Source organism: Silene latifolia, chromosome 9 (assembly GCF_048544455.1).
Source record: "Silene latifolia isolate original U9 population chromosome 9, ASM4854445v1, whole genome shotgun sequence".
In the NCBI taxonomy this organism is placed as follows: Eukaryota; Viridiplantae; Streptophyta; class Magnoliopsida; order Caryophyllales; family Caryophyllaceae; genus Silene; species Silene latifolia.
The window spans coordinates 201,334,152-201,356,701 of NC_133534.1; the positions used below are offsets into that span (position 1 = coordinate 201,334,152).

At 37.2% G+C, this 22,550-nt stretch overlaps 4 protein-coding genes across 4 annotated transcripts; all 4 read left to right on the forward strand.

Annotated features, from left to right (window-relative positions):
• Positions 1 to 1,737: 1,737 nt before the first annotated feature.
• On the forward strand, positions 1,738 to 4,417 carry LOC141602101 (uncharacterized). The gene is made up of 6 exons (XM_074422414.1): positions 1,738 to 1,986; positions 2,241 to 2,629; positions 2,809 to 3,190; positions 3,287 to 3,608; positions 3,781 to 3,976; positions 4,183 to 4,417. The coding sequence occupies exons 1-6, from the start codon at positions 1,738 to 1,740 to the stop codon at positions 4,415 to 4,417; spliced, it is 1,773 nt and encodes a 590-aa protein (XP_074278515.1).
• Positions 4,418 to 5,147, forward strand: LOC141602102 (uncharacterized). The gene is made up of 2 exons (XM_074422415.1): positions 4,418 to 5,046; positions 5,114 to 5,147. The coding sequence occupies exons 1-2, from the start codon at positions 4,418 to 4,420 to the stop codon at positions 5,145 to 5,147; spliced, it is 663 nt and encodes a 220-aa protein (XP_074278516.1).
• A 177-nt stretch (positions 5,148 to 5,324) lies between these two features.
• On the forward strand, positions 5,325 to 5,858 carry LOC141602103 (uncharacterized). The gene has a single exon (XM_074422416.1). It carries the CDS (start codon positions 5,325 to 5,327, stop codon positions 5,856 to 5,858), a length of 534 nt encoding a protein of 177 aa, XP_074278517.1.
• A 10,473-nt stretch (positions 5,859 to 16,331) lies between these two features.
• Positions 16,332 to 17,228, forward strand: LOC141602104 (uncharacterized). The gene has a single exon (XM_074422417.1). It carries the CDS (start codon positions 16,332 to 16,334, stop codon positions 17,226 to 17,228), a length of 897 nt encoding a protein of 298 aa, XP_074278518.1.
• The last annotated feature ends 5,322 nt before the right edge of the window (positions 17,229 to 22,550 follow it).

Sequence of the window (22,550 nt, forward strand, 5' to 3'; positions counted from 1 at the left end):
CTAAGTTTATGTTTTAGTGATGCTCGACTCGAATGTAACGAAAGTGCCCTCGTAAGAGGAAAACGATTAAGATTAGTTAAGTTGATTATGGTGGAGTTGGTCAAATTGGTCGAAAGTTCAAGCACGTAGGCGCCAAAAAGTAAGAACGTGGTCTAGAATGCAAAGGCAGAAGAGAAGGGCTGACACTCGCGTGAGAAATATGAGGAGCGAAGGCTCCTATTTATACAAATCACGTGAAGGAATTAGGGTTTTCGGAGAGACTTTGGAAGTGAATCTCGAAAACATATGAAAAGATACGAAAAAATACGCAGAAAAGGACTTGGGAAGAGGCGCAGCAGGCACTGCGTCCCTTGGAAGAGGCGCAGCATCTGCTGCGTCTGTTCCCAAGTGGTTTCCTCCTACGGAAGAAAGATTTCCGTGTTTAATTTATGGAATAACGGATTAATCTTATTTTCCTTAATATTTTGTATGAATATTACGGAAAATTCTTTACCAAAAATTAAAAGATTGTGAAATATGGAATAGAAATATCCGGAACATTCCAGAACATTGGGACTCGGGATTTAGCGGTTATCAGAAAATGAAGACGATTTTAGGCCCGGACTCCAAATGTACTCTAATTACTGTCAAAACGACCGTATTGGCGCGTAGATGACAATTAAGAGGTAGACATAAGTGTTTGAGCAATCACTTGACGATAAACTTACGAACTGTAACAAATCGTTCCGCGTACCAAACATGCGGCCCAATCATCACCGGGTGGTTTGTGGGAGGTGCAGAAATGAGGTATCTACACTATCTTTCTTGGGTAGAAAATCAAGTTCATGCACTGGCTCCCTCTACCACCCCTCCCACCGGTTTTCCACTATGAGAAACAAAATGGTTTCCTCAAAAATTTTATTCATTACTTGATCTAACATTTTTCTAGTGTAAGAAAGATATTCTCTCTATAATTTGTGAAAGCTTAGAGAAATAAAATCTCTCAAATTCTTCCTCTCTTGGCCGAAAATTACAAGAGAACAAATAAATATTTTGTGTTAAAATTTTAAGTAAGACTTGTATTATTTCTAGTACAAAATAATATTAGTTATTAAGAGGTTTCCTTGGGTATTCACTTTTGGGAGAGGTTCTATTTTGGACCTTTGTTCATCCATTTTAAGGAAGCTCAAGAACTAACAAATAGGTGAATTTTTTTGGTGCCCATTAATCCGAAATCATATAGTAAGATTGATGATTTCTTCTCTTATCTTATTTATGTTTGCATGCATAAGATCTAGCTTTTATTTTATGACTAAATAAATCATTTCATATATGAATATGTAAATTAATGAGATTAATGAATCTAACAGTGTAGAGGGAAACAACCTGTGAAATTCACCAAACCAGGTAGGAAGGTCTGGGTACCTAAGGCCACAATGAAGCCCTAGGACCCTGTGGAGGAAGTTGGGGTACCTGAGGCTCTTGCTGATCTTAGTCAGGTTGTGGTTACTGGAGAAGTTCCTGGATTAGGGGATTTGATAACACCAATGCATAACCCTATCTCAAGTCCTTTTTCTGCTTCTAGAATAATCACCAAGCTGGCTAGGCATGGAGGAATGGCTTTTGGAAGTGGTAAAGGGTCTTATATGGAGGTTTTGGAACACTCAGTGATGTATAAGAGAGTGTTAGCTGATGAAATGGAGGGCAGTGCTGTCAATATAAAAAATGGGTAGCATAGATTTTTGGAATGTGAGCGGTATGAATAATGAGAATAAGCAGAAGGATATTAGATGGGTTCTGCATAATAATAATATAGGAGTCTTTGGTTTAGTTGAAACTAGAGTTAGATCTATGGCAATTAATAAAGTTCATCAGGGATTAGGTCTTAACTGGGCTATGGTGAATAATAATATAGCTCATGATGGAGGTAGAATTTGGATTCTATGGGATGATAATAATTATGAGGTGGAGATCCTTAGTATTGAAGCTCAAGTCATTCATACTAAGGTAATGTATCTGCCTACTAGAAGTACCCGGTGAATGTCTGTGGTGTATGGATTTAATAGGGTGGCTGAGAGGGTATATTTGTGGGAGTCTCTTATTCACATGGAGGCTGTGGTTAATGGCCCCTGGATGGTGTGGGAGATTTTAATAATGTACTTGCACTGTGTGAAAGAATAGGGTCTGAAGTTACTAATGCATAAATGAGGGGGTTTCAAGAATGTGTTGATATTTGTGGGCTTGTTGACTTGCCTGCTCAGGGTTCATATTTCACTTGGAATAATAAACATGAACCTGGAGCTATGGTCTTTAGTAGAATAGATAGAGCTATGACTAATAATGAATGGCTAATACAATACCCTGAGACTGTTACTATGTTCCATCCAGAGGGGCTGTTTGATCACTGCCCATGTACTATTACAATGAGGCCTACTGTGGAAAGAAAGATAGGGAGTTTTAAATATTTCAACATGTGGGGGTCTGATCCTGGGTTCAGGGATGTAGTAACTAAAATATGGGAGCAATCAGTGGATGGATATAAGATGTTTCAAGTTGTTAAAAAACTTAAATTACTGAAGTATCCTCTCAGGCAACTTAATGGCAGTGCTTTTGCTAATATTGAAACCACTGCAAATGTGGCTAAAATGCTGTTGTAGCATATTCAGGAAATATTACATGTTAATCCTACCAATATTCTGCTGTAACAGAGTGAAAAAGATGTTGTTATGAGTTATAATATGCTTGAGGGAGCTAAACAAAGTTTTCTGGTACAAAATCAAAGGCTCAGTGGTTTGCTGAGGGTGATGATAATACAAAATATTTCCACAGCACTATAAAAGCTCGAAGAGTCTCTAATAGGGTGTTGAGTATTCATGATATGAATGGAAATTGTTGCACCACTATTGAAGGGATTGAACAGGCATTCATTAAATACTATCACAACTTACTTGGTAGCAGCAAGGAAGTCAGGCATGTTCATATCCCTACTGTCAGAAAAGGGAAGGTCCTTAGTCATATACAGTATAGTGAGATGTGCAGAGCTGTGACTGGGGAGGAAATTAAGAAAGCTTTGTTTTCTATCCCTTCAAACAAGGTTCCTGGGCCTGGTGGATTTTTATCTCAGTTCTTTAAGGATACTTATGATATCATTAGAGAGGATATTATAAGTGTTGTCCTTGAATTCTTTCATTCTGGCAAGATGTTAAAGCAGGTGAACTCTATTAATCTTACTCTGATCCCTAAGAAGTCCAGGCCTACGAGTGTGGCAGACTTTAGGCCCATTGCTTGTTGCAATGTACTTTATTAGACTATCTCTAAGGTTATTTGTAATAGGCTTGCTGATGTCCTCCCTGAAATAATTAGTGCAAATCAAAGTGCATTTATTAAAGGGAGGGATATAGTTGATAATATCCTGATTTGTCATGATCTAGCGAGGTTGTACAATAGGAAAGCTTGTTCTCCTAGGAGTATCATGAAGATTGACCTTAAAAAGGCTTATGATTCCATTGAATGGTCTTTCATTAAGAAAATGTTACAAGCTCTTGGGTTTCTTGCTAAAATGGTTCAGTGGATAATGATGTGTGTCTCCACTCCTTGGTATACTCTTAGTCTCAATGGAGCATCATTTGGTTACTTTCAGGGAAAGAGGAGAATAAGACAGGGGGGGTCCAATGTCCCCCCTGATCTTTACTATCTGTATGGAATACCTAAGTAGGATTTTATGTAAGGTGACACAGAGTATGGACTTTAATTATCACCCCTTATGTAGGCCATTGAAGTTGAGTCATCTGTGTTTTGTAGATGACCTCTTAATGTTTTGTAAGGGAGATAGGCAATCAATTATCATTCTGTTAAGGGCATTTGCCACTTTCTCTGCTGAATCTGGGCTTGTAATGAACCGTGAAAAATCAGATATTTATTTCAATGGTATGAGGCAGGAGGAGATTGATTATGTGCTCAATATATCTGGGGTCAAAATTGGGAGTTTCTCTTTCAGGTACCTTGGTGTGCTTATCTCTTATAAAAGGATGGCTATAGGAGATTGTACTAGGTTGGTTGAAAAAATTGTTGGAAGGATCAAAAGTTGGGGAACTAGGAAGCTGAGCTATATGCTTGGAGGTTGGTACTAGTTAAGAGTGTTCTCACTCAACTACATTCATATTGGACCAGAATTTTTGTAATTCCCTTAACTGTAATTGACAGGGTAGAGAGGTTATGTAGGAACTATTTATGGTCTGGTTCTGACCAATACTTGAGAGTTCCTGCAGTAGCTTGGGAAAAGATATGCCAAGAGAAAAAGTGTGGAGGATTAGGTGTGGTGAATTGCAGGAATTGGAACTTAGCTATGCTTGATAAGTATGTGTGGTGGATAGCTAATAAGGCTGATCACTTATGGATTAGGTGGGTAAACCATATTTATATTAAGAATCAGGCATAGATGGAGCATACACCTACCACAAATACGAGCTGGACATGGAGGAAAATATGCCAAGTCAAAGAGAAACTTAGAGATGGTTTTACTACAGGGAAGTGGAGTAGGAATAAGGGGATATACACAGTTGCAGATGGATATTCTTGGCTACAAAATGAGCACTCTAAGGTGTCTTGGTACTCTCTTATCTGGAATTCTTCAATTGTTTCAAAACATTCTTATATTGGGTGGCTTGCTATGCAAGGTCGTCTGCTGACAAAGGACAAGCTGGGTACTTTTGGTATTCCTAATGATGGAAAGTGTGAAATTTGTCAAGCTCATATGGAGGACCATGAACACATGCTGTTTAAATGTGATTTTAGTAGACTGTGTTGGTCATTGCTATGGGATTGTTTAGATTTCAGGTTCCCCTTGATTAGTTTGAGTGGCTGGTTTAGGAGATGGAGATACAAGTCCCTCATCCAGAAGCAGATAATTGCTGCAGCCATTGTAGGACTGATTTATCATATTTGGAATGCTCGTAATATTTGTAGAATGGAGGCAAGACTTCAAGCTCCTTGGGTCGTTATTAAGAAACTTAAAATGGAGTTACAGGCAAGATTTCGAAGGCATAACAAGCTTGAGCTTGTGCAACAGTCAGTTTGGGCATGTCAATTACTTGCAATTTAGATGATTACTCTTTATTTGTAATTCGTATGTCAGTAATGGTGGTGATGTTGATGTAATCCCTGAATGATTATTATTATTATTATTATAATATATTCACAGTTCACCAAAAAAAACGACAATAGATAATTACCAACACAACTATGTAATCAATACTGAGTAGGAAAACCCTACCTGGAATAGGAATCACCACAGACGATCTAACAGCTAATCAGAATATCTCCTCTACGAATCCTCCTCCTATAACATGCACACATACAATTACCAACTACATGTCACAGACAAGGAAACTGATGAACATATGGCTATTACCTTTGTCTATGCTTTTAATGAAGTCAAAGAAAGGGAGCCTCTATGGGTCAATCTTAAGAGAATTGCTGGCAGTATACAAGGTCCTTGGGTAATAGGAGGAGACTTCAATTGTGTGACTCAAGCTCATGACAGACTTGGAGGGACTTTTTCTCAAGCTGAAGCTGAGCCTTTTCAACAATGCCTAGAGGAGTGTGAGGTAATGGATATTCAATCTATTGGAGCTTACTATACATGGAACAACAAACAACCCCCTGCAACTAGAGTTTATAGTAAGTTGGATATGCTTTTTGTTAATGATGAATGGTCTTTGAAGTTCCCAGATTATTATGCTAATTTCCTTCCTGAAGGACACTTTGATCATACCCCTTGTGTGGTGGGTAAGGGTTCAAAGGGTCATCATAAAAATAGGCCATTCAAGTATTATAACATATGGAGTGCTGCCCCTGGTTTTCAAGAATGTGTCAGGTAGATCTGGACTGCACATATTGATGGGACAAAGATGTTTGGAGTGGTGAAAAAGCTAAAGAGACTGAAACCTGAGTTAAAGAAAATTAATAAAGCACATTTCTCAGATGTGGAAAATCAAGCTGATATAGCTAGTGTCACTTTACATCAGATTCAGCAACAGCTTGCCCTTAATCCAGGGGATGGGGATTTAATCAGCCAGGAGTATACAGCCAGTCAGTTATCCAATACACTCCAACATGCTAAATTGTTTTTTTTGAAACAGAAGGCCAAAGCTCACTGGATTGCTGAGGGGGATGCGAATTCTTCATATTTTCATGGAGTAATTAGAGCCATGAGGAATAAAAATTTTATTCAACAGATCAAGGATCACAGAGGCCATCTCTATACTGATGAAGAGGGGATTCAAAAGGCTTTTCTAGACTATTATAAGCTATTACTTGGCACAAGGGCCTCTACACAACGAGTTAATACTTTTATAGTCAATCAAGGAAGAACTTGCACTGCAGAACACAAGGAAATTTTAATGACCCAGTTACAAAAGAGAAGATTAAGGAGATTATCTTCCATATCCCCAATGATAAAGCCCCAGGGCCTGATGGGTATTCTAGCAAGTTTTTCAAAGACACTTGGGATATTGTGGGTGAGGAGGTAAGCAATGCTATTATTGATTTTTTTGAAAATGGGCAACTACTCAAGCAACTAAACTATACACTTATTACCCTCATTCCCAAGATAGATAGACCTGCTACTGTCTTGCAATATAGGCCTATAGCCTGCTGTAATGTGATTTACAAGTGTATTTCTAAGCTTATTTGTTCCAGACTAGCAGGTGTCCTACCTGATTTGGTGACACCAAATCAAGGTGGTTTTATCAAGGGGAGTAGTATAATTGAAAATATCTTAATCTGTGAGGATATTATAAAATCTTATGAAAGGTCAGCTATATCTCCTAGGCGTATGTTTAAAATGGACCTCAAGAAGGCTTATGATACTATTGAGTCGAACTTTCGTGACCAAATGATGGAAGCTCTTGACTTTCCTTGGGAATTCAGGAGATGGATAATGGTGTGCGTGTCTACAGCTAGCTATTCTCTCAATCTCAATGGCAACTTGTTTGGTTTTTTTAAAGGTCAAAGAGGATTGAGGCAAGGCGATCCCTTATCACCCCTCTTGTTTACTATTTGTATGAAGTATCTCTCAAGACTCCTCAACTATACTACTTCCAATGGGGGGTTCTGTTAAAAATCTCTATCTCATTACTTAACATATTCATATATGTGATGATTTAATTTAGTCATAAAATTAAACATTGATCTTATGCATGCAAACAATAATAAAAATAAGGAAGCAATCATCAACCCTTACATTGATATTTCGGATTTTTGGGCACAAGTGAGTTATCCTACTCACTTGTTCTTGAGCTCTCCAAATATTGGATGAACAAGGATTCAAGTGTAGAATCCCTCCCAAGGATTAATACCCAAGGTAATCTCTTAATAAAATTAATATTATTATTACTAGAACAATATTAATTTAAATAAAATTGACCAAAATATTATTTTTGTTCTCTTACTTTTCGGCTAAGAGAAGGGAGAAAAGGAAGGATTTTTTATCTCTCTAAAATTCTTATTTTTAGATGTATGTTTGAATGAATGAATCTACACATTTGATGTGGTGTAAATGGTAAAAATAAAAGAGAAAATCCTTGGTCTCTTTTACTAGAAAAACCGGGTATGGTGGGTTGGAAGGGGCCAATGCATGGACAAGGTGCTCTTCCCAAGAGGCACTAGGTTTGCATGGCTAGGTTTAGGAAAAATGATCATGTTTTCCACTAAATCAATTAACATAATATTTTGCTAATTACACCCCATTATTTCGGTCCATTTTAAGATAAAATGGATTCCATTTTATCTTTGTCAATTTGTCAATTTGTCACATGTCACATGTCATGTAAAATTGTTATGTATTTTTAACATATTAAAAATCAACGCATTAATAAAAATACGTCATATACAAAATCGACTTAGTAATTCATAATTACTTGTACCAAAATAATTTACCAATTATAAATCACAACATCTTGTATTTATAATAAATTATTCATTCAAATGCAATTGTTTCCTTAAACAATAATTTCATCTAAGCAATAAAACAATTCGATCACTTAGACCATATCTTATTTAATCAAATTATAATGAGATACGTAAATATTAATTCCAAAATCGTCCGTCAGTTTTAAGTAATTTAATTAACCCGTATCGTCATACGATCAATTAAATAATCAATTAAGAGTGTTACCCTTTAGGTATGACCTAAGGGGATTAACTGATCACCACCGTCGCACGACAGTAATGTCAAACTCTAGTCAGTCAATCATTAACGATATGTGTGGACCAGTTGACAGTAAAATATTACTTTCCAATTGTATTCTTTAAAATGAGACTTAAATATGTGATCATCATGATCGACAGTTGTGATCGCATTATTGTCGGAGGACACATATTCCAACAATCTCCCACTTGTCCTTGACAAGTGTGCGTCACCAATTCTCTTGTCCTATTACTATCTCCCACTCAATGCAAGGTGTCTTTCAGGTCGTACTTGCAAGTGATCATATCGATAGTGGTTTCCTCGATCTAGAGAATAACTGATTGACCGGATTTATCTACCATAGATATCTTCCGAGCGTGGCCACGCATTTCCAGTTCATTACTCCTCGAGTGGCCCTGAGATATTGTTATAACCCTGACTAGGGGTAGACAATTCCTATCGCACTCATTCCCTTCGACTAGCCACAGCCATCATAACCCAAAATATGCCCATTTGACCCCATTTACGAAGGTTGTAGTAACATAAATCAAAGTTAATCTGAAACTGTGCCATCTTAGGAGAACAGTCTTTAGTCAAAAGAATCGACTCATTAGAATACTATAGTAGCTCTCGCCACGACCAGGCTATATAAATTTGCCAGAACTCTACAAGCGGTCATAAGGCCCGACAAAGTGTTCCTAACAGTCTGCATATGTGATCGACTAGTCATTCTCATATGACTCCATGGCACTTGAACCTGCCATCAATCGCATCACATTCTAGTCACTTCGAGACGTCACCTCATGTAAGTAACTATGGGCGAATACAATGCTAATCCGTGTTCACTTTAACGGGGTTCAATTGTCTCTACAACCCGTTTGGATGTAACAAAGTATAAGGTGAGTTAATAATAACTCAAACGACAAATGTCGACATCACATTCGGGTTGTCAATACCGTATTTTAACCTTGTGATGCATATCATAAGTGTGTAAACACTAGTCGGTTGCAAATAGAAGTTTAACATACCATGTGTCCATGTGTTCATACTTCTTTTATCGCATTTTCCTTTACATTCATGTTATCTCTCATAGCATGAACCTCACCAAGTACACATATAGGTTCCCAACCTCGGTTTGGGTTCTTTATCTTGAAAGAACTTTCTGGTTGTTTATCACATAACCAACGAATTTGTGGTGAATGATATAACTTGCACTGATCAAGTACTCCGCCCACACACAATGCACTAGGTATATGTTTTGTAGAGTCTTGCAATAATTGTCAAGATGATTAGCCTAGTACTTCTCACAAGTCCTAGCATTTTAGAAAATATTAGTTTTGAGTAACTTCTTATTTCAACTAAGTATCTTCCCAAACTTCTTATTTCTCCTTTTAGCTTGAAAAGCTTAGGATTTTCATAAATCCTTACGCGTGTTCGAACTTTAATATGTGCAACCTCTTGACACATAACAGAGTGTTCTGCCCAACACTGAAATCGCTCATCGGATTCTCCTCGAGAATACATGACGATTCTTCTATGGCTTCCCAATGAATCATCATGCTCTTATGCATATGATTCATTATTGGACATGTGCATGATTATTCTAATGGCGGAAACATAAGTAACTTTTAATCATGTCATTAACTATTCTTAGGTTCAATGAATAACCATGACTGCTTATGGTAATTCCATTTTCATCGATATGAATAACCTACGGATCTTGTTGATTTGATGTGTATATCTCAATACTTATCCAACATCTCATGATGTGATTGGATTCATCATAGTCCATTTTCATCCAGAATTGAAAACTCAAATACTTCTTTGTGAAAGAATAGTATTAGCTCGTCATTCTCAATGAGTAATGAGTTATAAACCTTTACAAGATGATTGCCCCCACTAAATTCCATGTCTTCACATGATAATTTCCAACTCCCACTTAATTCCACATGTTTCGCAATTGACTACTCCATCGAAATATTTCAAGAATTGAAATATGTATTGCTATGCCAAGTTATTGAGATAAAACCATATATGTTCCCATCATATCCTTTCAAAATACCTATTTTGAAAAGGTTTCAATCTTAACCTTATGGAAAGAGATTCTAATCTCCAACTCATTCATTTTATAATGATGCGAAGCAATGTCATTAGATTAAATGTGAATTATATCTAATACACGTCCTTCTCAAAATACCCTTTTCGGAAGGAGGTTTAACCATTTCATTTTCATAATGAGGTTAAGTAATGACATTAGCGTGGTTAACATTTAACTTAGCTCTTGTGGATATCGCCATATCAATCTTTGCAACTTTTAGTCATAAATCTCATTTATTTTCTAGGATGCAACTTTGATTCATTTAGGCTCTTAAGTAAATATCAATATTGAAATTATTGGTCAAATGTTGTTCATAAACTAGTCAAAACTCTTGTTAAGACTTTACTTTAGTCATTCTTATTCCAAAACTTTCTTTTGGTCTCCTCGTGTAGTTATCATGAGAACATATTCTATTGATTACTTCACTTGGTCTCTTTTCTCATGTAGATATCATCTATTCGAGACCATAGATCTCATCTATTTGAGTATACTATATATATAGGTATACAAATCATTCTTTCTTGCGTAGATCTCATTTACACAAGTACACAAAATTTTTGCTTGGTGTTCTTTGTGTCTTCATTTTCCCCCACTCTATCTTTAGAATGAATACACTAGAGATTCAAAGATAGCTTATGAGACACAAATAATGATTTTGAAGTATAAGGAGGACTATCTCATAGGTCGACTAATTGTTTTAAATTTTATAAGTGTACTTGGTGATTGACATTCCTTTAAGAGAGTTCATCAACTCAATATCACTTTATAATTGATCATACATAAGCCTTAAGCTTGTGGACATATAATGAATCCCATCATTATAGTTGTCTATTAGATCACTTTAAGTCAATGATCATATGTTTCTATGAGCAAGCGGATAAAGACGAATTTTAGAACAAGGATAAAATACGATAAAACGGGTGACTTGGGTTGCAAACCAAGCCACCATTATCCAAAATACAACCATTATCCAAAATACATTTCCATGTTGAACACGGAAATCAAAAGGTTCTAAAATCCGAAACATAAATTAAAATAAGACAATAAAAAGCCAAGCTTCATGGAAGCTACTCCTAGCTTCTTGATGGTTTCTCAAGCTTGCTTTTCTTTTCCCTTGTCCTTGCTTGGTGGAGGCCCTATTTACAATAAAAGGGGATACATTATCACAACTTTGTATCACAATGCCATAGTTGAATTAGAAACATAAAAGAAAGGATAGTCATTTACCTACTGGAGTGATCTTTCCAGCTTTAATGTCACCAAGATATTTGGAACAATTTCTTTTCCAATGTCCAACACCATTACAATAATGGCATTTATTAAGAGGACCCTTCGTGATCTTGGAAGTGCTAGCTTCATAAGTCTTAGCTTTGGTGAAAGTGGGAGCTTGCTTCTTACCCTTCTTCCCATTCTTCTTGAACTTCCCCTTGCTTTTGGTGCTAATGTTAAGCACATCCTTAGGTGGGTTAACATTTAACCCCATGTCTCTTTTGTCTTGCACAAGTAACTTGTGCAACTCTTCAAGAGACACGTCCTTGTCTTGCATGTTAAAATTCATCCGGAATTAAACATACGCTTTGACTTTGGATAAGGAGTGTAGAATCCTATCTACAATGAGTTCTTTGGGCATTTCAACCTTTTGAATCTTCAAGGTTTCGACTAGCTCCATCAATTTGAGCACGTGAGGGCTAACCTTTTGGCCTCTTTGAAGTCGAGATCAAAGAATGCCGCGGCCACCTCATATTGGACGATCCGTGGAGTTTGTGAAAACATTGTCACAAGCTTGGAATACATTTCATTAGCGGTGCCCATCTTAAAGGCTCTCCTTTGGAGATCCGCCTCCATCGCAAAGATCAACACATTTTTCATTGCGGCGGATTCCTTGTGGTAAGCCTCATATGCTTCCCTAGTAGTGGCACTCGACCTAGCATTAGGTTCGGGTGGAGAGGCCTCGGTAAGGTAACGAAGCTTGTCGTCACCTTGGGCGGCTAGTTTGAGTTGGGCATCCCAATCGGAGAAATTTGACCCATTTTTTTCAAGTTTACAACGATCCATGAAGGATCGGAGCCATGAAGTATTAGTGAGAGGTGTGGCGTTTGGGTTTGGAGTGGCCATTTGTTATGAGAAATAGAAGCGGTCTACAAAACAAAGTATAGAAGGAATAAAACATATGTCATTTTCAAAATAATAAGACTCGTAAAAATTAATTTAAACAAGTTTTATTGCATTTATCTAGTGACCTCTACCCAACTAGATAAATGATTCCAAGACCCAAATTCATATCAACTTAGGCACGGGGTAGCCGATGAAACCCTTATCAATATAACTCGGTTGATTAACCTTTTAATAGATTCTACTTTTAGAACTCTTGGTCGATAAAATTACTCTAATGTTTATCTATAGCCCGGAACACATGCATGCGACTACGGTCACGAATACTTCCGTTGAGGTCAATCCAAATTTTGAATAAATGTGTCCATGATTTAAATTCACATTAACTTGGACACGGGGTAGCCGATGAAACCCTCATCAACATGAATTCGGTGGATAGACATTTATCACCCACTTCCCCTACGTAACAAGGTTTGTACCCCGGGGTGGCCGAGTGCACTCCCTCGCGAAATAGGTTTTCATGGTTTCTACTTTTTGGTAAGGCTAAGTCTCAATTGTTTATATTAGCGATAGGTCATGTCAATTTATTATCTATCACGTTTTAAGTGAACTAAAGCGGTGAACTACGATAATTTTAATTGACACGGTAGATAAACTCGATTAAAATGATGATGATGAATGTTTTAGTTATGGCGATTTAGCGATGCATGCAACATATAAATAAAATGCAAAGCATAAAATAAACCTAGTATGGCCTTCCTAAAATAGAAAATCTAATTAACTATTACATATTCGGAAACCAACTCCATTGGTCCCTTGAACTTCGGTTTTAGCACGCATCTCGAGGTAACACCGTCTTTATGTATCGCCTTCTTGAGTGACACCGCCTTCAAGGAACTCCGAAATAAATAAATTACATAACAAATTACATAATTTCCTATTATACATTTGTAATTAAAATAAAATAAATCTATTAAACTACAAAACAGTGATACGAGATCACAATAAATTACAACCGAATCGATATTCCCATACATTTCGGGTAATACCAATTAAAAACTAAGGTCATACTAAGTAAAAATTACATAATTCAAAAATTACATAAAATAAAATTATGACAATCATAAATAAAATGCAGCATTATAATATGTATGAACATTCCCAATTTTATGCTAAATCGCCTTTAAGGAGCCAATATCGTATATTAATCGGTTTTTACGGATTTGCGTGATTCAACCTTTTAAAATCACAATAAATTACATAAAATCATATTTATGCACAAGTTAATCACCCTAACCAACTTAGGACTCAAAGTTAGTCTCCACTAACTTATGACAATAATTAACTTTTATTTCTTAAGATTTGTTCATTAATGGACCCAAAATTACAATAAAATGCTATAAACTCCAAATAAATCATAAAAATTTCAAATAAATTTGAAATTTGAAATTTAAACTCATGAAAATTCTGTAAAAATACCATGACACTCATAATGTTCAAAAACGTAGGTTAAAAATTTCGAAATTTATCGGGAAAAACAATGTTGCGGTTTATCGGATTTATCAAATATTATCATGAAAACATGAGAAAAATTATATTTTTCAACTTTTCAATTTTAGATCTGAAATAGGTAATAAAATGCAACATGTGACGTTTTTCCTTAGTCATGAAGTATGTTTTAGCAATTATTCACTAATTAAAGTCACTATTTATGCTATTTTTCATCAAAAATTCATAAATCATGCATAAAGACTTCATAATAGCCTATTATTTTACACACATCTTGTAAAATTGCATGTGACAAAATACGAAATTTATATGACCAGATTCGAAATTTATCTCATATAAACCTATTTTTCATTTAAATTCGATTTTTATCATGAAAAATCCATATTTCGAGCATAAAAACTCCAAACATTCTGAAAAATTACAGGTCATCTAAAAATAATATATGTGAAAACATATCCAAAAACCACCTGAAAATTCGAAGTTTAGCTAATTTTAGTCCGAAAATGACATTTTTTATCATAAAATCACATTTTTAATGCCATTATTTTATTAAATGAACAATAAAAATCCATAAATTAACCAAAATATCCTAAATACATTTTAGGACCAGAAACTTTAACATGCAAAATTTTTTCCGTGATATATCATAATAACACAAATTTATAAGTTTTATATGTTAATCGTATAACTCGGAAAAACTATAACCGATTTGCATGCAAAGAACCTAAGGCTCTCATAACACTTGTTAAAAATATCTATCTCATTACTTAAAATATTCATATATGTGATGATTTAATTTAGTCATAAAATTAAACATTGATCTTATGCATGCAAACAATAATAAAAATAAGGAAGAAATCATCAACCCTTACATTGATATTTTGGATTTTTGGGCACAAGTGAGTTCTCCTACTCACTTGTTCTTGAGCTCTCCAAATATTGGATGAACAAGGATTCAAGTGTAGAATCCCTCCCAAGGATTAATACCCAAGGTAATCTCTTAATAAAATTAATATTATTATTACTAGAACAATATTAATTTAAATAAAATTGACCAAAATATTATTTTTGTTCTATTAATTTTCGGCTAAGAGAAGGGAGAAAAGGAAGGATTTTTATCTCTCTAAAATTCTTATTTTTAGATGTATGTTTGAATGAATGAATCTACACATTTGATGTAGTGTAAATGGTAAAAATAAAAGAGAAAATCCTTGGCCTCTTTTACTAGAAAAACCGGGTATGGTGGGGTGGAAGGGGCCAATGCATGGACAAGGTGCTCTTCACAAGAGGCACTAGGTTTGCATGGCTAGGTTTTGGAAAAATGATCATGTTTTCCACTAAATCAATTAACATAATATTTTGCTAATTACACCCCATTATTTCGGTCCATTTTAAGATAAAATGGATTCCATTTTATCTTTGTCAATTTGTCAATTTGTCACATGTCACATGTCATGTAAAATTGTTATGTATTTTTAACATATTAAAAATCAACGCATTAATAAAAATACGTCATATACAAAATCGACTTAGTAATTCATAATTACTTGTACCAAAATAATTTACCAATTATAAATCACAACATCTTGTATTTATAATAAATTATTCATTCAAATGCAATTGTTTCCTTAAACAATAATTTCATCTAAGCAATAAAACAATTCGATCACTTAGACCATATCTTATTTAATCAAATAATAATGAGATACGTAAATATTACTTCCAAAATCGTCCGTCAGTTTTAAGTAATTTAATTAACCCGTATCGTCATACGATCAATTAAGAGTGTTACCCTTTAGGTATGACCTAAGGGGATCAACTGATCGCCACCGTCGCACGACAGTAATGTCAAACTCTACTCAGCCAATCATTACTGATATGTGTGGACCAGATGACAGTAAAATATTACTTCCCAATTGTATTCTTTAAAATGAAACTTAAACATGTGATCATCATGATCGACAGTTGTGATCGCATTATTGTCGGAGGACACATATTCGAACAGGTTCAATTATCATCCTTTGTGCAAACCTATGCAGTTGACCCATTTAATGTTTGCGGACGATTTGCTGTTATTTTGCAAAGGAGATGTTCAGTCCATGATGCTCATTTTAAGAACCTTTTCTACCTTCTCTATTTCTTCAGGCCTCAAAATGAGCAGAGAGAAATCAAATGCTTAGTTCAATGGGGTAAGAGAGAATATTAAACAAGAGAATATGCAGGTATCTGGTCTAGTGGAGGGATCATTACCATTTAGGTATCTTGGGGTACCTATCAAGACTACTAGGCTCTCTGCCTTGGACTGTAAACCTCTAGTGGATAAAATTGTCCAAAGAATCAGGTCCATAGGTGCAAGGAAGCTCTCTTATGCAGGGAGGTTGGTGCTTGCTAAGGCTGTACTCAACTCTTTGCATACCTACTGGGCTTCAATGTTCATTTTACCCAATGGAATCATACACAAAATTGAAGCCATTTGTAGGAATTTCATTTGGGATGGTGGAACTGAATATACTAAAGTCCATTTGGTCTCATGGGATAAAATTTGTAAACCTAAAGAAGAAGGGGGGGCTGGGCATCAAGGATGATATTATTTGGAATAAAGTGGCAGTAGGAAAGCTGGCGTGGTGGATTACCTCTAAAGCTGACCACCTCTGGGTCAAATGGGTCAACCACACTTATATAAAGAACAAGGAATGGCACACTTATTCTCTACCAGCATTCTCTAGCTGGTATTGGAGAAAAATATGTCAGGTTAAAGACACTTTTAATGAAGCATACCAGCAAAATCTGTGGAGTGAGACTATAGGTAATGAATACTCAATTGCTAAGGGTTACGAATTCTTAAGAGATAAAGGAGAAACGATGAACTGGCATAACATGGTATGGAATACATGGTCTCTTCCTAAGCATGGCTTTATGGCATGGATTTATCAACACAAGAACATGAATACCAAAGATAAACTTTATAAACTAGGTATATGTTCTGATGATACCTGCTGCATCTGTGGCCACCAAACAGAAACCATGGATCATATTTTTTTTGCTTGCGATTACAACAAAGCGGTGATTAAGATTGTTGGTCATGGGATTGGAGTCCTCCTACCTACCCAGAATCTTCGTGAATGGAGCCTGAGAAGGGGGGGATCGAAAATCAGGTTTGAACTACTAAATGCAGTACTCAATGCGTGTATTTATCATGTTTGGAGGCAAAGAAACTTGAGTAGGTATGAACTTACTATTGATTGCCCGAGAAAGGTTGCTTCCACCATTGTTGATGAGATGAAAATCAGGATAAAGGGATGCTTGATGACGGCGTCTCCTACTGATAAGATCTGGCTCTGAAGGTTCATAGGCGAGGCGAATTGATTGAGGAATTAGGGAGGATGTCGATTGATTGTCAACAGTTTTTTTGATGCGATCTGATTTTGATGGTAAGAACATGAAGAGGATAAGGGGGAGTTGGGGATCTGGTTTTGTTGTTTTTGAAATCGGGTCCTATTTTTTTATTTGTTTTCTTTAGGCTTTTTTATCAAGACTTAATTGGTTAAGTAGGGAAATGAGGCCATGTTTTGTTACTCGCTCTTGTAATGGCTCCGATTTCCTGTTGTATGGACCACTTTTCTATTTTGATATAATACTTACATTTTATCAAAAAAAAATTACCAACTACACATCACAAAACACCCAAAAACCCCCAACATTACCCAATTAGGGTTTTAATGAAACTCAACCAAATGCTATAAAACTTATACAAGGAAGTTACCCTTGACACGATGATCACAATGGTATAACGAAGAAGATGATCCGACGACTCTAGCTTTGGGGATTCGCCAATAATGCGAGAGATGCGATCAACGTAACTTCTAATCTCTCTTGAAAGGTTTTAGAATGTTCAAAAGTATTTAAGAAAATAATGACGGAAGCTTTTATATTAATCTCGCGTTGTTAACAAAACCCGTCTAAACAAACCCGTAAAACTCACTTACTCGATCGAGTAAGTGACTTACTCGATCGAGTGCCCGTTACTCGATTGATTACCCTACAGGCAGACTACTGTTTTGCGTCAAAAGCTACTTACTCGACAGAGTAAGCCCTACTCGGTAGAGTACCCATAGACATAGAAAACCGTAGTATTACAGTCTTCCCTCCTTAAAAAGAACTTTGTCCCCAAAGTTCAACCCATAGACAAAAACAAAACACACTATCTCCACTGCGACACAACAACAACGCAAAACCTCAAAACAAAATTCAAAACAAACTCCCAACCAACACTCAAATCGACTCAAAGCAACTACCAACTGTACTAAAACCAACATTAAACATACAAAAACTCTATGCGACAAACTCCTACCCCCCCCCCCCCCCTCCCCAGAAGAAACATGGTTACGTCCCCGTAACCACACATACCTGATCAAAAAGAGATGGATACCGCTCCCTCATAGCCTCCTCCGCCTCCCAAGTAGCCTCCTCAACCTCATGATTAGACCAAAGAACATTAAGCAACACTGTTTCCCCATGTCTCGTTTTCCTAACCTTGCGATCAAGAATCTGTTTTGGCACCTCAAGATAAGACAAAGACTCATCCAACTCGATGTTCTCTACCTCTAACACATGTGAAGAATCACTCACATACTTCCGCAGCTGAGACACATGAAACACGTTATGCATTCTATCCAAAGCAGCCGGTAAAGCTAACCAGTAAGCATCCTCACCCACACAATCCAAAATCTCATAATGTCTGATAAACTTCTGGCTCATCTTTCCTTTCTTACCAAATCTCATGACCCCACGCACAGGAGACACTTTCAAAAGAACCTTGTCCTCAACCTGAAACTCCATGTCACGACGATGTAAATCTGCATAACTCTTTTGTCGATCCTAGGCCGCTTTCATCTTTTGCCTGATCGGCTTAACCGGGTCAACCATCTCTTGTACCATCTGTGGTCCTAAAACCACTACCTCAGCTCTATCATCCCAGCAAATCAGACTCCTACATCTCCTCTCACACAAAGCCTCAAATGGTGCCATGTCAATACTCTGTGATAGCTGTTGTTATAAGAAAACTCAATCAGGTCCAACCGCTCCTCCCAGGTACCACCAAAATCCATAACACAAGCTCGCAACATATCCTCTAAAGTCTTAATGGTCCTCTCTGTCTGGCCATCCGTCGCAGGATGAAATGCAGTACTCATCTTTAAAGTAGTTCCCATCAACTCCTACAACTCTTTTCAAAACCATGATATGAATCTCGCATCTCTATCTGACACTATATCCTTAGGCACCCCATGCAAACGAACCAAATGCTTTCTGTAAGCTAAAGCTAACTGTATCTTGGTCCAATTATCTTTAATCGGCACAAAGTAAGCTGACTTAGTCAAACAATCAATTATAACCCATATCATGATATTACCATGTTGACTCCTCGGCAAACCCACTATAAAATCCATAGAAATGGACTCCCACTTCCACTCAGGTACCTTAAGAGACTGAATATTACCTTGTGGTCGTCGCTGCTCTCTTTTAACTCTCTGACATGTCAAACAACGAGCCACAAAATCATTTGTTTCCTTCTTCATCCCAAGCCACCAGAAAGTCTTCGTCAAATCTTTATATAACTTGTCACCGCCTAGATGTACCTAATATGGTGTGCAATGAGCCTCTGTCATTATCATCTTTCTCAATTCCTCATTATTGGGTACACACCACCTACCATAGAATCTCACACTGCCATCTGTATGAATAGAGAATCTAGACATCGTCCCTTTCTCTACTCTAGCTTTCCACTCCTCAATCTTAGGATCCAAAGCCTGTTTCCTGCGAATATCAACGTAAAGATCTGGCACCAATGTCAAGTCCCATATAGCATCACCTTTCTGTATCATATGTATCCCTGTAGATACCTCATTTCTGCACCTCCCGCAAACCACCCGATGATGATTGGGCCGCATGTTTGGTATACGGAATGATTTATGACAATTCGTAAGTTTATCGTCAAGTGATAGCTCAAATACTTGTATCTACCCCTTGGTCGTCATCTACGCATCATTACGGTCGTTTTGACAGTAATTAGAGTTCATTTGGAGTCCGGGTCAAAAACCGTCTTTATTTTCTAATAAACCGTCTAAAATGTCGAGTCAGAATGTTCTGGAATGTTCCGGATATTTCTATTCCATATTTCAATCTTTTCATCTTTTAGCAGAATATATCCCGAAATTATATTTTAAGCAATAAGGAAGTTGAGATCTACCGCAATTCCATAACAGAAATGCGGAAAATCTTTCTTCCGCGGGAGGAAATTCCTGGGGAAAGGACGCAGCACTTGTTGCGCCTCTTCCAAGAGCCGCAGTCGCTGCTGCGCCTCTTCCCCAGCTCCTTTCTGCGTATTTTAAGATCTTTTCGAGATTTGTTTCCAAAGTTTTATTGAAACCCTAATTCCTCCGTGTGATTAGTATAAATAAGGACCTTCGTTCCTCATATTTCTCACGCGAGTGTCCGCCCTTCTCTTCTCCCTTTGCATTCTAAGACCGTGCTCTTTGATTATTGGCGTCTACGTGCTTGAACTTTCGACCACGTAAGCTCGGATCCTTCTGAGTACCAGCCTCGTTTTGCATGACCGGCCAATTTGACCAACTCCACTCAATCAACTTAGTTTAATTCCTCTTACGAGGGCACTTTCATCGTACATTCGAGTCGAGCAATCACTAGTCGTTAACTTAGTCAATCTCGTTTCGTTAAACATTATAATTCACATGCTAGGATTAATCTATTGTTTGTTGCATTGCATGCATATAGTCGACAATATATCAAGTATAGATGATTTTCCCTAATCATTAGTAGAGGCCACTATCGAGGCGGGCGGGATTAGGTGTTCGATCAAAAGAGCTTCCTAATACGTACCCTCACCCCTTACTCCAGATCTCTATGAACATCTGTGTTCATTGGCATCCAGGAGAGTCATTCTAGACATAGAATGCTAAGGGTAACGAGTTCTTAGTGTTTATGTCATTACTTTGTGTCTTGACATGACGCGAAGTATTCGAACGGTTTCCAATTTTCCACAATAAATTGGTGGCGACTTCACAAATGCAAACGCTTGTTTTCCCAAGCGCCCCCGTGGGCCCCCCATGTCCACAGTTTGGCGACTCCGCTGGGGAATAATACACTTACGTGTTGCCAAGGGTGAAACTTGAACAAGGTTAGGGAATAGTTTATATGAGACAGTTGTCGGTTTTCATGACTCGATCTTCTTGGATCGTTTTATTCGGCCTTCCTAGGCCCAACCTAACCCATTCCACTAATCGTCCCGTCAGGACGGTCCATATTCTTATCTGGGCCTAAGGATGGATAGCGATTGACGTCAACCATACCATGATGCTTACTCATGTTTGTATCAAGGGCTTTCACTACTCGAGGGAATGGACTAGGAACCAGCCTACTCTTGTTTGGCACGGACCACTCCACAGACCCGGGTTTGATTGCTCGATATGGCAACCCACCCTTTAAACCAAAACCCTTTTAAATGCACTCAGCATACCGTTATAATGCTTGTTTGAATGCTTGTATCATATGTGATCACCATTTTCTAAACAAAACCATGACGAATTTTGTAAAATCAAAAACCTCTTTCAAAATGTAAATATTTTCGAAAAATGCCTAAATTAGCGCAAAATGAGTCGAAACTCTGTCCAAATATTGAGTCAAAATTCGGGCTTTAAATCCATTTGAAAACCTCACTTCGAGTCAACACTCCTACAACTACACCACAGTTGATTAGGACAAACATTTCAAAACCTTTGTCATTTTTTAAAAAAAAAATCACTTGACACAAGTGGCACACTCCCACTTCACGAGTCGAGTCTTTTCTTTGAGTAGGTGTGCTAGAGTGGTCGATCATGTTTTGATTCATCGTCAATCTTTTTGTCCAGTTTCCAAGATGCCTGAAACTAGTACCACAAGCAACAGTCAACCCCAAAATGGTAATTATCAAATCCTAGCTGCGCTCGCTCGTCTCCAAACAAGCCAAGACCAAGTGTATGATCGCCTCAACACAATCGAGGGCCGAATTGTTGCTTTATAAAATAGGCTACCTCCTGCAGAAGATGAAGTTCCTAGCGAATTTGTGAATGACAACCTTCCACCCTATGTTGGACAACCAGAAACCAACCCTCCAGAAGGTCTTACTGAAGCTGAGAAACGACTCCAATACTTGGAGGATCAATTAATGTACCTCAAAGGAGATGATATCTATAGGGAAAACAATCGCAAGTATGAGACCGTGAGCGCCAAATTGCCAACCAACTTCAACATAACTGATATCCCGATGTTGAAGGGACATAAAAACCTTTTGAACCATATTCGTGCTTTCAAAGACTACATGTCTATCAAAGGCATCAAACCCGAGATGTTCTTAAGGATCTTTCCTTCATCTCTCGACACCATTCCTAAGCAATGGTTCTACTCCCTAGAGCACAAGAAGATTTCCACTTGGGATGACGCCGCAATCGAGTTCGCTAAACAATACGCGGATAATGCTGAAATTCAAGTTAATATGCGCACTCTAGAGGTTCTTACCCAAAATGAGAAAGAAGGTTTCACCGACTTCCTAAGTAGGTGGAGGAAGACTAGTACCCAACTTGTTGAACGTCCAGATTAAGCTACCCTTGT